Source organism: Gouania willdenowi, chromosome 4 (assembly GCF_900634775.1).
Source record: "Gouania willdenowi chromosome 4, fGouWil2.1, whole genome shotgun sequence".
Taxonomy (NCBI): Eukaryota; Metazoa; Chordata; class Actinopteri; order Blenniiformes; family Gobiesocidae; genus Gouania; species Gouania willdenowi.
The window spans coordinates 13,068,758-13,086,521 of record NC_041047.1 but is presented as its reverse complement, the minus strand read 5'-3'; the positions used below and the strand labels follow the sequence as shown (position 1 = coordinate 13,086,521).

General features: G+C 38.7%; 1 protein-coding gene across 3 annotated transcripts in view; it reads right to left on the bottom strand.

Moving 5' to 3' along the window:
- The window catches only part of mast3b (microtubule associated serine/threonine kinase 3b), a 45,616-nt gene that overhangs the window by 4,757 nt on the left and 23,095 nt on the right, over positions 1-17,764 (bottom strand). For all 3 annotated transcript variants that reach the window (XM_028443388.1, XM_028443389.1, XM_028443390.1), the window contains 21 exons: positions 15,633-15,790; positions 12,246-12,321; positions 10,600-10,809; positions 9,489-9,590; positions 8,225-8,357; positions 7,554-7,621; positions 7,173-7,264; positions 6,770-6,978; positions 6,437-6,575; positions 6,217-6,349; positions 5,982-6,147; positions 5,293-5,394; positions 4,972-5,094; positions 4,743-4,855; positions 3,844-4,010; positions 3,599-3,720; positions 3,283-3,483; positions 1,870-2,096; positions 1,618-1,740; positions 1,399-1,535; positions 400-584 (listed from right to left, as the gene is read on the bottom strand). In XM_028443388.1, the coding sequence (XP_028299189.1) occupies positions 400-584; positions 1,399-1,535; positions 1,618-1,740; positions 1,870-2,096; positions 3,283-3,483; positions 3,599-3,720; positions 3,844-4,010; positions 4,743-4,855; positions 4,972-5,094; positions 5,293-5,394; positions 5,982-6,147; positions 6,217-6,349; positions 6,437-6,575; positions 6,770-6,978; positions 7,173-7,264; positions 7,554-7,621; positions 8,225-8,357; positions 9,489-9,590; positions 10,600-10,809; positions 12,246-12,321; positions 15,633-15,790 (2,986 nt within the window). The remainder of the gene's footprint in view (positions 1-399; positions 585-1,398; positions 1,536-1,617; positions 1,741-1,869; positions 2,097-3,282; positions 3,484-3,598; positions 3,721-3,843; positions 4,011-4,742; positions 4,856-4,971; positions 5,095-5,292; positions 5,395-5,981; positions 6,148-6,216; positions 6,350-6,436; positions 6,576-6,769; positions 6,979-7,172; positions 7,265-7,553; positions 7,622-8,224; positions 8,358-9,488; positions 9,591-10,599; positions 10,810-12,245; positions 12,322-15,632; positions 15,791-17,764) is intronic.

Genomic DNA, 17,764 nt, shown 5'->3' with positions numbered 1-17,764 from the left:
AGAGGTGGAAAATATTCACAAAAATTTAATAAATCAAAAATCACATACTCACTTCGATCACAGACAAATTGGAAGTAAGATATTTTGGATATAAATATGAAAATAATTTGTTGCTGGATTGTCTCTGTAGATATCTGTATGTTACATTTGTACATACTCCTCAGTTATGGTTGTAAATAGTTATTAAAGTAAAAGACTCAAAAGGCAATTTTGAGAAAACATTTTTTAAAATCATGTCATAGATATCTTATTTTACTGTGGGTTTTTTTAATGTGTGTGTAAACATGACTATTAATGTGTAAAATGCCCTTGAACCTTTAATAAATGAAGAATAAAAAAAGAAAGAATAAAGTAAATAAATCCTCTGCAGTGAGAACCATGTCAACAATATAAACTCACCAAGACCCTGAGGGTCAGGGGCGGGGCTCCGGCAGGGTGTGGAGGGCCCGGGAGAGAGGCTGTGAGTGGGTGAGCCTGGAAGACTCTCACTGGAGGAAACGGAGTGATGGAGACCTGAGGAAAAGCTGCGGCTGCTGTGCATCACCGTGCCCTGTTTGGATAGTTTCTTTAAAATGCTGCGACGCCTATGGAGAGAGAGAGAGAGAAAAAAATAAGACAAAATATATTCAAACAACTATAAGATGGAACCAACACATTAATTTATTGTCTTTTTTTGTAGAAGATTTGAGAAGAGAACACCAATGTTGTGTGAGTAAATCAATAACTGAACAAAATAACGGTTATGGGCGTAAAGTAACGTAATAACGTAACATAACAACGTAACATAACAACGTAACATAACAACACAACATGCCCCATCTTCACTATAATCCGTCCTCCAGCAACAGACTATTTAAAGTAAACTTTAATGCCCAAAGATGCTAAAAAAACAACCTTTAATGCCAATGTGAGCTCCCATTGCTCCAAAAGTACAGAAAGTGCATTAACCCAAAAAAGGTGAAGTCAATCTGTTTAGATTAAACTCCATCGATCAGGAGAAAGAAACTCAACTTTTATGTTAATTCTATTTGCTTTTTTTTGAGGACTAAAGCAATCAATTTGGTTAGATTTTTCTGTGTTTAAATCGCCGAGGAAAAGAACTACAAAGTGCAGCCTAAATAAAGGAAATGTGTACCAGTTGCATTTAAGCATACGGTTGTTTTTTTTTTGTCCTTTAATGAAAAGTCGTCTTAAAACAAAAAACAATAAAACTTTAAATGTTACCTTTAAAAAAATTATTTAATATTAATTTCTTATAAGTAACTTACTAGTAACTTATCTCAATTAAAAAATGTTGCGATTGGCTGCTGCTCATTGCTTTTACCACAAAAGGGAGACAGAGAGTTGTCCACCAATAAAAACCTAAAAATATAAAGTTAGTCATCATAGTGAGCTGACCTGTCATAATTATCCCTCCTCTTGCTCTTTTTACTGCGACGAGCCATCTTTCCTTTGTGTTTGGTCTTTCGAGCTGGTCCCACTTTAATGGACGTGTTTTCCAGTGCGATGGTCTGCAGGGCTACTTTGCTGCCGCTCTGCAGAGAGAACACAATGACGCGTTAATATAAACCAACTTTTCAGAAAACCGTAGAGGCTGCCGAAGATGAGAGGTTTCACCTTTAGCAGCAGTTCTACCATCTCAGGGTGCACCAGGCCTTGAACAGACTCTCCGTTTACATGTGTGATGAGATCTCCAGTGCGGAGGCCTGCCTGGTGAGCTGGGCTGTCCTCCTCCACACTCTGTGAGCACAGTGCGGAGATGAGTTCAAACAAACACCACATCTAACACCTGCCTTCACAGTCAAGGATCAGATGTCTAAGATGCACACTTCAGAAAAGTTTTGTCATGAGGTTAGTTGGAAGACTCACCGACACCATATGATGCACAGTATACACGTCACTGTCGCCCATGTAGACACGAATGGCCTGCAGGGTGAAGCCGTACTTCTTCCCCGAGGTGTGAATGATGATGGGTGGCCTCAGGCTGCCGGGGCTGAACGACAAATCCCGGTTAGGGGATGAGTCACGAGACGAGGGGTTGGAAGACAGGGAGCGAGCGAAGATGGGACTTGGCTGGAGGCCACTTGGAGAGTCATCTGAAGTAAAGTAAGGACAGCTGGATTAATACTTTGACTGTTAGTCCACACATGAATGGGTGTGGACAGTCCAAACTTATATAGTTAACACCCTTTGCTCTTAATGAACTCAACAACAAGTTTACCAATTGGTAAATTAACCATTTATTCACCAAAATTCACCCACTTTATACTGACAACAAATGTCTTTTTGGGGAATCTAAACTCAAACTAAACATCATCTTCTTGGCACAGCCAAGGTTAGAATTTGAGCTGTCGTATTGAATCACATTACACTGTTGTGTAGAATGGAGAGTGTGTTAAAGGAAGTATTTAGTGAATCTGAGTTTAAAGTAGGGGTGTCCCAATACAACGCTTTCAATTCCAGTATGATATAGATATTGCAGCATTGCATATTGGCTCATACCAAGATAAGACATGAGCACGGACCACACATAGCTTCATTATGTACTTATTTTGTAGGGTGGAATGTTAGTAAAGGCTTGATCATGCAATATTACAACAACAGGAATGAGAAATACTGACTTATTTATTATTAACCAATGAATTACATACATTTCAAACTTAAACATCAGAATATTCTACAATTGAATTTAAAAAAAAAAATATATATATATATATATATATATACATCACAGATTAGACATGTTGGCCGATATAATCCCATATTGAAATCGGACCGATATCAATAACGGATCAGGAAACCCTTAGTTTAAAGTGTAGAATAATGAATATCAATACAGTTGCTGTGACATTTATTCAATCAAGACGCTGCAAAAATGTAACATAAAACATGTTATAAGTGCAGATTTCAAAAAAATGTTTTTTAAGAAAAACTTGTCTTTCATCCATGATGTTTTAATGCCACAGAGTAGCCTTCGTCATAAATACAGCTCTTTTGAAATCTGTAACGTTATTTAAGTGAAAAGCAGTGATTTACAGTTTTTATGTTCACCACAGCTGTCTGCTGAAGTCCGCCACTTTACTAAACCTGATCCATCTCTACAACATAACCAACACTAAATGGATTTCTCTGCGCATGGAGACAAGTTTTGCACATGGAACCATTTAAATGTCCACGTATCATTTATTTCTGGATGAGGACAGAACCTGTTCGTTCAGTATCGCAAAACCACTCCAGTTATTCCCCCCCGTCTGCTGACCTGGAGGTGATAACATTCAGTACCTGTGGTGATGATGAGGGACAGGGCTGAGACCGAGGCTGATTTGGGGACCTTTCCTCCACATGGAAGCCTCTGTCTGTCCGGCGTCTCCAGTTGGTTGCCGAACCGCCTTGAAACCACCGGGTCCTTAGGAGAGGAGTGTTTGGCTCCGGTGCTGTTGCTACGAATCCTGATCCTTCGCAGATTTGACACCACCACCTCAGCTGAAAGCAATACCAGTTCAAAGTAAACTCATGTTTTGTGACACCTGGTGTGGAGGCTTCTGGGGGGTGGGGAGAACATCTGGAGAGCAGATATGCAATGCAAAGTTTAATTTACCTTCGTCATCTGTGGAGAGGGCGAACCGGGGCATGGTCTCCAGGCTGTGGGTGCTGCTCATCACCAGAGGACTGGTGCTCCTCTCGGACTGGGAGGAGCTGGATGAAGCCCGAGGGCGGAGGCTGCAGACAGCAGAAGACCAGCAGAGGACCAGCTTTATAAAATGTAAGCCCTAAAGTACTACCTGAAACACTTTAATCACCCCACCCCAGAACAACAGGATCCGTTTCACTCCAATTGCCCACCTGGCCATGAGTCCACACGGCTTTCTCTCCACTGTGCCTTCAGCAGAGCTCGGTGAGGGACCAGAACCACTGGTGTCACAGCGATCCTCTTTGTCTTCACTGTGGCTTCGATCTGAGGAGAAGCTTAGGGTGGACGGCGTTGCCAGATGTTCTGTACTGCTGTAAACCTTTAGGAACAAACAGCTTTTATACACCCATTATACTATACACACAGTTTCAAATTTAACGTTAAATTTATTTTTTTACTTTTCTTTAAGAATAAACAGATTATCTTTTGATAGTGAAATATATTTATTGTGAGGTTGAAAATATCAAAACAAATGATTTTATGACAAATATGTAAATTGGTGTATGTTGTTATATATTGTATAGGCTAAGAACGGCTGATGTTTTGATATAGCAATTTAATATATGTTTGCGTCCGCTTCTCAAACTGTTGGTCATCATCTAGACCAGTGGTTCCCAACCTTTTTTGGATCATGACTCCATTTTGATATCAAGAATATCTGGCAATCCTAAATATTTTTTCTATAATTACTTTTTGATCATGTTTGTATTTGTAATACAGTATAACAGAGTAGCCAGAGTTAGTGACAAGTTGTGCCAGCTCAGAATTAAAAAAATAAATAAATAAAGCATTTTAATATTATGGTAATTCAAGTTATGTTTGACAAAGTGAAAGTATAGAATACAGTTGTTAAAGATTTGTGTTTTGATTTGATTTTTTTTTTTAGATTTGAAAATGTATTTTTAATCAGTATTTTCGTTTCTTTTCTTAACCAATTACTAAACATTTCAGGCGACCCCACATCAGGGTCCTGAGCCCAAGGTGGAAAAACACTGATCTAGACATCACATCGTCCAAACCCTGACCTTCCAAATCAGTGGTGAGACTCTACCTTGCTGAAGCGATGTGACCATGAGGCAAACTGTCGGATTTCCAGGGAAGACTCTTCATCGTTTGTTTCCTCGTCCTCGTCAGACGCCAAGTGATGGTAACGCTCCGAACGAGCTGAGAATAGAAAAGCGATGTTGAGGACAAACTCCATACACAGCAGCTGAGAGACAAACTGACATGAAGAATATATTGAGCACTGTCCATCTTCTGAAGATGAAGGTATGACTTACTGTCAAAGTAGCTGGTGTCGTCCTCTGCCTCCAGCTGAGGGATGAACTCAGCTTTCTGTCTCAGGAGTCCATTCCAGTCCAAACCCAGGAAAAAGGAATGCTGCTTCACTTCTGAGGCTCCACCTTCAAAACCATAAACATCGCTGAGTAAAATGACAGAGCACATTTCATCATTTCGACTTTTGGTTTCTGCTAAAGTCTAGCTGACATTGTCTTTAAATTTCTTATGTCTGAGCTGATTTTAATACAATCTTCCTCCTCCTGTGAAAATGTCACCACACTGAATCTTTCCAACATTCTGAGGCAAAAGTTGATCAGTACCTGTTCCCAGCCGATCTAAAGCGCTCTGCCTGAGCAGGCGGGTGATCAGGTCCTGGGCATCAGTGGGTAGAGCATCGTCTCCCTCCGGCCAAATGATTTCATCTGATAGTCACAGGAATGGAGACCAATCACAAATCCAGAACAGATGCCAATGAATGAGTCACAGCAGGCATTGGCAACTGGCAGCTCACATGCAGCCCTCTGTCTATTTTTGTGTGGTCCCCAAAGTAAAAGCACTGAATGACTCCAAAAACACAAAAAATATGGAAAAAATACTCAAAGTTTATCAGTTTATCTGGTGATCAATTCATTTAGTGGCCAGTTTATCCAGTGGTCAGATTATCTGGTGATCATCTTAACTGGTGATCAGTTCATTTAATGGTCAGTTAATTTGGTGGCCAGTTTATCTGGTGCTCAGATTAGCTGGTGATCAATTTATCTGGTGATCAGATTATCTAGTGACCAGTTTATCTGGTGATTAGCTCATTTGGTGGCCCGTTTATTTCAATGGACCAGTTTACGCAGCAGCCATTAGTGTGAAATCTTTACACACTTTCTGTGAGGGCTAACACACAGGACTCACTCTATTCTGACTGTGAACGTCTACAAAGAGAAAAGAACGTTTCTATTTCAGGAAGAAAATAAATTCTTGACTTTACAAATTGAGCCACATGGTTCTCTTCACTCACCGCTGACGACTTGTCCAAACAGCTCTTCGGGAGTGTCTCCAAAAAAAGGGACGCAGCCCACCAAGAATTCATAGAGAATGATCCCCATTGCCCACCAGTCAACTGGCTTCCCATAGCCCTGTCTGAGGATCACCTCAGGGGCAATGTACTCTGGAGTGCCGCAAACCTGCCGGAGCAAAACAAACCTCAACTTCCTGCATCAACCAGTTCAAATTTAGAGCTCAAACAAACCCACCTGCTTGTCCACGAACTCCCGGGTGTCTTTCTCCATGTGCCCCTCGTACAGATTGGTGGTCATATTCATCAGGCCGATCTTAGACAGACCAAAGTCTGTCAGCTTGATGTGGCCCATCGATGTGATCAACAAACTGCAGGGACAGAAACACAATAGAAATGTTGCTGTTAGAGATGGGAGGCAGCAGGAATGAGGTGAAAGCTTGTTCGTGTGATCTCACTTGTCTGGTTTCAGGTCTCGATGCACAATGCCGTAGTTGTGGAGATACTCCAGAGCAAGGACGGTCTCAGCAAAGTACATTCTGGTCATCTCCACGGGCAGTGGGCCCATGTTTTTTAACAAGTTGGCACAGTCCCCACCTGTGAACAGAAATCCTTTAAAGCCCACGGCTGACTGGCAATACGCTCTCACACTGTCAGCACCAGAAAAACAACTTCAGGGGATTTGAGAAAATAAAGCAAAACACAGACCCCTCAAAGTGCTGCATAAAGTCAGAAAACAGAGAGCGGTATGTTTCATGTTTGAAAAGCATCATCAATCACTTCCACTTTACCTTCTACATACTCCATGACCATGCAGAGGTGACGCCGTGTCTCAAAGGAGCAGAACATCGACACAACAAACGGGTTTTCAGCAAACGTTAAAATATCTCGTTCCACAAACGCCTGCTGGATCTGGTTTCTCAGCACCAGGTTTTGACGGTTGATCTTTTTTATTGCAAAGCGTTGCCGGGTCTCCTTGTGTCGAGCTAAATACACGGCACTGCCAAAAAACAAAAAAAAAAAAACACACGACACATCGTAGCCATCTTCTGAAAATCTCTCACAGGATGTTGATATAATAAATGAGGCAAAAACAGGGAAAAAAATGGTCCATGGGACAAAAACTAAGCCATGGCCATTTTTTTTAAAAAAACGTAACACTTCAAAAATTAAAATCTGGCATTCTTTCCTTACCCATAAGCCCCATTACTGATGAGTTTGATTGTTTCAAAGTCACTCTCAAGAGGTTTTCTTCGCATTGGATTCAGTGACTGTGGACTTTTGTTCTACACAGAGAGAAACAACATCATTAGCCTTGAAAACAGAAGTCTCATTATTTACCATTAACGTCAACAATTAAATGTATACTAGGATTTCTAGATACGTCATAACGTTCACAAACTACCTAAGAAGTCTGAAGTCAAAAAGGTCTAAAGACACATTTCTGTAAGCACTTGCATCAATTTTCTTATTATATTGAGATATATTAGATCCTCTGTTGGGTTAGCCTTGGAGTCACTTTACAGTTGAATTGTGTCTTTACAATGCTCTAGTCTGTAATAAAAGACGTTTTACCTCTACATTAGCCTCAGGCTCCACTGTCACCAATGGACTGGCCTCATACTGCTCGAACTGCACCATGTCTACGAACAACAAAATGGGGGGCAAAAAAGCAGATTACAGAAATGGAGCCTGGTTTAACCTTTAACCCATTTTACATACATCAAAATACACCTACACATATTTTTGTAAGAGAAAACCAGAGAAAAACATGCAAACCCTGCAAGGAAGGCACTTTGATAAATAGCGCCAGTTCTCTCTATTAATTGCTAATATGTTAATAATAGCATAAAACTTTCTGATGTCAAATGAAATTCTGATTGGCTCAAATGACATCTTATTCTGAGCTTTCACACCAACCCTCTGCCTGCCTCAGAATTAGTCTCTTACTGGACAATATTTGTTCTGATTAAAGTCTCATTTGTTAAACTTTTTTTATTTTATTGACTAAGAAAACATTATAAGAAAATGAATAATTACAAAATAGTCAAAAAAAAATGTATGACTCAAACCACAATATTCTTATTGTGTGATCTTCAGTTGTCACCAGTGTTGTAAGCAAAGCAACTTGACATCATGCGACACATGATAAAATGTTGTCTAAGATTCTTCCACAGTTCTGACCAAATCAACAGATAGCGAGAGCAGCGTGCATTAAGGGTGGAGCCGCATCTAAAAAGCATTACCTTCTAAAGGGTTGCGTGTGAGACCCAGCTGGCTGATGATGTAGCGTGGGATGTCCGTCTTGATGCCCTGACCCACTTTGGCATGACCCTCTGCTGCTTCCAGTAGGTGGTAAAACTCCTCCGGGTCAAACTCCTGTTAACAGCAAAGCAGCGTGCTGAATGTGTGGGAAACTTACAACTGGGAACAAAAGCAGCATAAAGTGCTGAGGTGATGTGACTTAGAGGCCAGTGAGCTGCAATTTGAGTCATTCTAATAACCAACAACACCCATTAAACCTGTATTTAAACGTAGTCACATGCTTTTGTGTGGTTTCATCTTCTGAGAGGCTCATAGAGAACATCCAACAGCTCGCCTGCTGACTTTTGAGATGTGAAACACCTATAATTTGTTACCAGGCCATCATTGAATAAATGTTAACAAATCGACAGGAGATGGAATCATTTGAAAAAGTCAAACTTTCAGTGCAAATTGAAAAACCTGCAGCAACAACAAAAGAAGCCTGAGATTCTTTGATGTTGTGAAACTTGGAGGTTACTTTACCAAACGCTAAGTCTAAACAGCATTAAAACAAATACATGATTCTATTGAATTGTATTCTTGTGACTGTATATGACAATTCTGTTTATCTTTGTTCAGTTTCAAAACGTAACAATGAAACATTTATATTGATATTCATCAAAGACCATGAAGTTGATCTATTACCAAAACAAGACATTTTCTATTACTATTCTTTTTTCTATTGTATTACTCCATATTCTTGTACAGTTGTGGTATCTTATATTTCAATATATTCATGTGCTTCTATCAATTGTGTGATTTTGTGTCCTTTTAAATGGTTTATGAGTTCCTATGTGTGGAGTACTAGTGTATGCACAAATGACAAATTAAATTATTGATTATGTAAATCATTAAAACGTACTTCAGTTTTTCCCCTACATACAATATGCATTATTTATTGTATTTCCCTTTAAGATTCAACGGTTAATACAATGACAATTCAAATGGCTTCTCTTATCGTATTGTCATTTTATCCAAGTTTAAAAAACAAATTCAGTTTCCTTCCGATCACTGATATGAAAGATTGAAACACTGGACACGCACATGAACAGAAAAGGAAATACATCCTGTCCTACAAATATCACTTCCTTCACTCTCTACTATCACACATATATTATCCCTCAACAGTTCAACTTCTGTTATCGGTTTCCAATCAAACTAATCATGTTTTCTAATCAGGAAGAGAATTTCTCCAATGCAGCTTACCAGACATTCAAGGAGGCGGGCCGGCCGGGAGATGATGATGAGGATCTTCCTCACCAGCTGAGTGATGATGGTCACCTCTTCGCTCTCAGAACGCTCGAATGCCTGGAACACAGCAAGAAAGTCTGGATAAAAATATGGCCGTTGTGATAAAAGACACTAAAAAAAAAAATGAAATAAGGAACAAAATAATATAATATATAATATAAATAATACAAAATAACACAAAATGACAGCACTTTGCTTCTTGTTCAAACAATAAATACTAATAAATAAATAAATAAATATAAATTTAATCATTAAATAATATTGGTGGTCAAAAGCAAATTAGTCATATGCAGTTTTAAGGTGAAACACTTTGGAACACAGAACCCTGCACTGAGATAATAATGAACAGGCTGCATGTGAGAAGTGAATCAGCAGTAAGAGCCGTTTAAACAACAACATTCTAAAAAATAATGGCTAAAGGAGCCTCCACTGAGTCATCCATGGATTCAAAGTAACAAAGACTTCTGCTTCACAATGACAGAAGGACTGAAGTCATTGAATGGTGCCATGTTTTTATTGGAAAACAACACAATTTGCCACTCAAAGGACTCTGAAATATTAGTTCTTACAAGTTATTAATAATATAAAAACTCCTTTAAAAACTGATCCATTTTCAAACTCAAAAAATTTACATTCACCAGCTTATCACATTTTAAACATTTACACTCCTAAAACTGTTGCATCTATTGACATATTGGACTTGAAACAATAATCCAGACATACAATGGTCAGCTTTGGTTTATCTGCATTGGGAGGGAACGAACTTATTAGTTCAGCTGGAGGCACAGCAAGTCCACTGTGCCTTCTGTCTGACAACATGCACAGAAATACTGGGCCAGGTCGCTATAGCAACCACTTTTTATCTCAACAGGAACAAGAAGTGCGAGAACCGTGCAGCTCAGCGTCTGATAGTCTCCAGCTCACGCATCACCCACCGGCTCAATCAATCAATCAATCCCATTTCAACTGTTCATCATGTCCCGACTGAACACAGATCAGGACAATTTTAAAGTCGCAAACTCCTATTTAAAAGGGTAAACGTGAGGTCATTTTGCTTCTTCCTCACCTCGTGAAGCAACTTTTCCAGTTTCTCTTGCAGTTCAGCGAAGTACCGAGACGTAACAAGGCCCGTCTGAGATTTGTCCAGACAGTCTCTGACCAGCTCCACCAGCTGGTGCTGGATGAAGCCCAGCACCCCGTCGGCCAGCGGGAGAGCGCTGTCTGGAGAAAAGTGAGTGACGATCTCCAACAGGCGCTCCTCCATCTGGGCCGTGGCCTGAAGGAGGAACAACCACACACACACATAGTTATCAATACACAGTTAAGACCTTTAGAGATTAAAGAAATCATCACTCCGAGGAATGAATTGTGCCCAATTCTCCTGTGGGTGGATCCATAAGGATGATTATTACTGAGGATTAGTGATGCACCAAAATTCTGGCAACTGAAAATGGCCTTAAAGTACATTTTTGGTTTTCGTCCGAAACACTTTTCTACAAGAAATGATGCATTCCGCAATCATAGCACACAGAGCGTGTACATCTTGGAGACACATAATAAACACACAATAAAGCAGAGAAGCAGATTTTCATCAAGAACTTCAATGCACTTTGTGTTTTAATGAGAAAACTTCTTTAATTCAACTCTTTCAGCAGCCCAGTCAGTTACAGGTCTGTACATTATTATTTAATGTACGAGTGAGATCAAGTTAAACATTGTATTTGTTATTTTATATTGTGTATTGTTGTAATGTCAGTACGAAATAAACATTTTCACATTTTTTATTTATTTATATATTTTTTGAAGCATTAATAATGAGGTTAGTACACATTCAGAGCTATGAACGCAATGGTACTACTCATTTGCATAATAGTTTCTTTCGGTGTTTTGGTTTTCGGCCTTGGTATTTTATTTTCAGCCAAAGATTTTCATTTCGGTGCATCCCTACTGAGGATTTTACAATTTATTTTGCGGAAGTCTAGATTAAAAAGAAACTTAATGAATCCACCACTTGTTCATGCTACACAGTGGGAGCTTGAAACTACGTCTAATATGGAGTTAACGCTGATGGCTCTGGAGGATATCATCAGCAGCCCTAATCCTAATAATGAGTGAGTGAGTCAAACAGCTACAGCTGGTTCAGAACGCTGCAGCTCGGGTCTTAACCAGAACAAAGAGGTCAGAACACATTACTCAAGTTTTAAAATTTTTACACTGGGTCCCAGTCAGCCTCAGAATAGACTTTAAAGTTCTACTGCTGGTGTATAAATGTGTGAACCCAGCACGTCTCTCAGATCTATGGACACAGGTCAGATAGTGGAGCCCAGAGTTCACAGCAAACATGGTGATGCTGCTTTTAGTTGTTATGCTACAAAGAAGTGGAACAAACTGCCAGCAGAACTGAAGTTAGCATCACATGTGAACATTTTTAAATCAAAGTTAAAGGCACTTTTTTTCTTTACTGCGTATGATTGAGAGAGATTTTTGGTCATGTTGTTGATGTAATGTGTTTATTGATGATTTTACTGATGTTTTAATTTAATTAATTTAATTTTTGCCAACTTTAATGTTCTTATTGATTTTGAGCTGTTGAATGTTTTCTGTTGCACTTTTTCATCATGTAAAGCACATTGAGTTGCTTTGTATATGAAACGCGCTACACAAATAAATTTCCCTTGCCTTGAGTGAGTGAGTGAGTGAGTGAGTGAGTACCTTTGGGAAACGTTCTCTGTACACATGGTTCATCATCACTATCTCATTATCATAGGAGACGCTGGATCGGCCCGGGCTGCAACAGATGCAAAACAACTAATTAGCAGATTTGAATTGATCAACACAGTGAAGTGTTAGTAGCTACACAAACAGATCGACACACTGATACAGTAGTGATCATTGAAATCCACTGTTTGTCATCAAATTCCGTTTTTTTTTTTTTTTTTTAAAGTGATTTAAATTTGAGATTTTCACATGTTGACCTCTATGAGATCCAACCAGATGATTTCTGGCAATGGTTTCCAATAGACGTTTTATTATTTCTCTCACCGCATTTGGTGGCTTTAATTATCTTTTTATTCAAAAGCATTTAAATAATAATTTCACCTTCTACGCCCACCTACTCTGTACAAGGTCATGGGACACCCTGCATGCTCATGGTGTGATGCTGACCAATGATTCTCTAATCAATAAAGAGTTGAGTTTACCATTGATATCACTTTAGTGAATCAAATATATCAATTAAATATCACTGAGTTTATCACTACTATCATTTGTCAAAAATGAAGTTATTTTTATTTTAAATATCAGAATACTGTGTGTAATTTATTTATTTACTTTGTATCTATTTTTAACTTATGTTTATTTATACGTGTATACGTACATATGTATGTGGGTATGTGTGTGTCTACATACATATACACTACCGGTCAAAACACCACACCTTTTCCATTTCTTTACTGAAAATGATTCAGTTTATTGTGTCATTGCACTCTGAAATTAAAGCATAGAACATATAAGCAATTTGAGTTGAAAAAGAAATCATGGAATCCATGAACAATACTGTTCACCTGATGCTTATGAGGGTCTGGTACCACAGTGTGTTCCAACACTGCTTTTGGAAGTAACCAAGAAAAGTTGGAACACCTGTAGGAATGAGTAGCACCAGCTTTCAAAACTGATTCAACCTTCATTGCTGCAGAACAGCTTTAAATTGTTAACCCACTTCATGTTCCCTGAAAAAGGCCTATTTGTAAAATTCTGAAATGTACATTATTTTTCAGTTTTGGGTAAACAAACCTTTTTTTTTTAAGACTTTGGCTGTTTAGTACTTACCTTTGTACCATTTCAAGCTATTCATTGCACTTGCACTATTTGAATTGCAATAAATATTTGGAAAAATTAGGGTGAATCTTTTGATTGGTAGTGTTTATGCATACATTCTAATTTCATGGGTATCCAATATTTATTGCTCTGCTTGACAATTTGTTTAACACTATTACTGCCGTTATGGAAGTTTTTGTTTTTTGTTGTAATGCATTTAATTACTGTACCAAACGTGGAAATCTTTGTTAATTGAGTGCCAATAAAATTGTAATAAAAAGAGTTTTGAAAGAGAAAAAAAAGTTGTAAAGCAGTTTTCAATTTCAGTGCTAAGGTAATTAGGTTACAATGAATTTGAAAGTCACTGCCTCGTTTTGAGGTTTCTTTTCTAAAACAGCAGAGCTTTACTACAACCAGCCATAATTAAGTGTTATTCATAAGGGCGAGGCTATGTTGCATTTTCATATAAGAACTAGGTTCGATGAAGCTTCAAACTGAACGGATACAATTTAACCACGTTATCATGGCTCTGCACATCAGGCTCTTTAACCAACCCGGGCTCCATCACAGTTCAGTGGCTCGATCCCTGAGGCATTCTGTTAGCGAGCACGCCCACGCCTGACACACCGCGGTGCCAGAACACAGAACACTCTGGCTTCGTGCAGAACAGTGCTGCGCCAAATGAAAAAAGTTTTCAAAGGCACGCGGCTCGGCTGCCAGATCTACACTCCACTGCCAAGCTAACAGGAATATAAAATCGTGACACCAAAATGATACAGCTACATTTCACCTTGTTTTGGTTTGTCCTCCTGTGTTTGTCAGTTTGACTAAAACAGACTGCAAAATATAAAGCTATATAAATAGTAAATACAGTTCTTATTAAACACCTACAAAAGCTCCTTTAACCCAACTGCAATAAAGAGCAGAAATGCACTTAGGCTTCACAAAGTTTCATTTAATGGTCTTAAATCTATTTTTTTTAAATGTTATCTTCTCTTAGCTTTTTAAGACATACAATAAAGCAGTGTTTCCCAAATTTTTCACAGTCCCGTACCCCTTCAAACATTTAACCTGAAGCCATGTACCCCCTACTACTGCACACTTTAAAAACACAATAACGTAATGTCATATATAATGTAGCCCTACAGTGAAATTTGTCTCTGAATTTTACCTATCCTGTTGAGAAATAATACATTATTTTATTAATTAACCAACTGGCATTTACAGTAAGAAAAGAAATCTACCAAACATTTGTTGATTGAACATATAGCAGTAATACAACATATGCATCACACTGGAACTATAAATTACAACTCGCTACATCTTGTGGTTCAGATTTTGAATGAACAATTTCTGTGCCATAACTTGATGATTCAGTGAATTGTTTACACATTTTGATTAATTACAGCAGATTTGCAATTAATTCATCAATTCTTTTTAACTGATTCCCACCTCTAAAAAATATACATTTATTATATACACAGGGCACGGCACGAAAGTTTCCGCAGGATCGAAAAACGGTTTCCCCATATTAGCAAATATAAAGGCACCGCCAACCACACCCTTTCTTTTCACCATCAACTATGGAGGAACCCAGTAAAATTGATGCTCTTTACTTTCTGTGGAAGCTGAAGTGCCGTCAAAATGCTTGATGTCGGCGTTCCTGAAATTCACCAGGTTAACCAGCGACGCATCCAACTCGGTGAGTTTCACTGTTTTCTTGAGGAGCTGCGGCAAATCCTTCCTGGTCCAGTCCCGGTAAAAAAAAAAAAAAAAAAAAAAAAAAAACTGTCCATGTCCTGGAGCTCCGGGTGGTCACACACCACCACGACTATTTTCTACTCCATGCTGAAATGGGTGAAAAGACCGGTGTCCGTGTTGACGGCCTGACGTCATTGTCAACAAGGACTTTGATTGGCTTTCGTGTCTGCGCGTCACACAAAACATTCGCTGCAGTTTCATATTTTCAACTCAGGGAAATGACGATTGACACGGAAAATCGGGAGCGCGCATGCCGCAGACAATGCTCTTGCCGCACGGATCAAACCGCGCCGCCCAACAGGAGAAGAAGTTGCCTCTTACCACGTCTATCCCAATAAATTTGTATGTCAATTGGCCACGCAAACATTTCGTGCCGTGTCCGGTGTGAACAGCATTATTCTTGCACCTGTAGGAATAATGCTTTGTGAATATCATTGTGGTTCCAATGCAAAAGGTGGTCAGTGTAATACGAGATTAAGTGAGAAAGACTCAGTTGGTTAGAAGTTTTTTTCTATGCTCTACCTGAGACTCCGAGACCGAGGCCGAATGACTGGTGAGGGCTTCCCATCCTCGTCTGTTATGCTGTCTGTGCTGCGAAAGTGTTTGAAGAGAAAGTGCAGCTCGTCCTGCGTCGGCTGGTAGGGGAGCTGATGAAGACGCTCTTGGGAAGAGGAAGATGACTGAAGACACAAGAAGGATCAACAGATGAGGAAAATGTAGCTTTAAATGTCACTCATTTGAAGGCACTGGTTCACAATTAATTCAACGAAACTGAAAAAAAAAAAATGTTTTATTTGTACCAACAACATTGAAGTTTAGAAAAGGTTATGATGAAAGAAAAGATGGAGCCTTCAAGGACGGACAGTACCTACACTAATGAGTTCTTTCCACTGAGGAACACGCTGAACTCTATTTAAACCAAACAGGACGACTGAAGCAACGCAGCCAATCTGCTTGATTTTGCAGCCCACGTGTCATAAACAGAGGAGAGCCAGTGAGGCAGCATCTGTGAAGCCTTTTACTTGGCGCAGTAAAAAGAGGGTAAAGTGGTCCACTAAGGGGCCCCATTGTCCCTGCTGACCTCTGGGATAGAGCCGGGACTCACCAATAAACTTCTAAACAATAGCTCCACATGGCAGACCTTTCCCCTCACTAAGCATTAGCAACTCACACTACGGTTTAAAGGAGTGGTCTCAATTCAACCTTCACACAGGAACAAATTAAATAATCAATATTTGGAAATTGAATGATTTCATAATCTTCAGTTTAAAAAAAAAAAAGTAATTTCACCACCCCTATTGATCAGTAGGAAAATAACAGTAAATTAGACAATGTTTATATTGTGTATATATTGACACAATCCCCAGATGTTCTTCCCCATCTGTAAATCGTATTATTTAATGCTGATGTAATCCTTTCCCTCACTTTTGGCCTGCAGACAAATCTTACTTCACTGGAAGAATCAAAAACCTCCACCTTCTAAGTCTTGGTTGAAAGATCTAATGTCCTTCACTTAATTAGAGAAAATTAAATGCAGCATAAGAGGTTGTTCAGACAATTTTAGTAAGACTTGGGGGCCTTTTCTCTCCTTAGTCAATAATATGTCATCTTTGGAAGACTAATGTCTATTTGACACTTTTGTGTAACAGGATATTAAGGCGTTGTACAGACCAACTTGGAACACACTGCAATTCCTTTGTATCAAATCAATCTTTATTTATAGCACAAATTACAACAAAGGTCATCTCATAGTACTATCAAAATATAAAATTCATAATAACATGAACAAGCATTTATAAACTTCCTTTTAACAGGCAGTATATCTAAATTTAATTATTATTTCTGTGTATTTCCACTGCTTTGTTTACGGTACCTGTTTGATATAATTTTGTTGTCTTGCTATTATTATTTTTTGTGTGTATATGTATGCGTTTATATATATATATATATATATATATATATATACACACACACACACACACGTATACAGTTTAATGTTATTATTGGTATTACTTTATTTCTATTTGTGTATGTATATACAGTATATATTGGTGTGTGTGTGTCTGTGTGTGTTGGGGGTGTACAGTGTGTGATGTTTTTGTGTTTGAAAAATAATAAAAATGGGTTGTATGTGTACCTTGAGAAGAATATATGTAAAAAATATACTATATGAAACTCAATAAAAATACTTGGGAAAGAAAAAAAAAGCAAACCACTCATTTTGAAAACCACTGGCTAAATCTAATATTTTCCTATAACATCACATAATTCATCTAGAACTGTCTTCACCTATGCTGACACTGTTATCGAGGGTATCACAGACGGTTGTTGTGCAAAGGGTAAGAAATCTATTGGATAATGTGGAAAAATGTATTCCCATGACATCATAAAAACAGAGGTGAAAACGTGGCCGTTCTAAACTCACTGTTAATTTGTAGTGTATTAAAATGTCTGGATCTGGTACAGCAGGTAAGAGAACTACTTAAACCTTCCTTTGTCTAGTTGGGCTACATCTACTTACACAGCGTGTAATACTGACACTGGGTAAGTGACAGACTGATGAGTGACTCACTAAGGCAGACGGTGAAAAAAAAACAATTAGCGGTTTGTCATCTTGGCTCTTGCCGCCGCCCCTCATTGCATAAACTAATGTG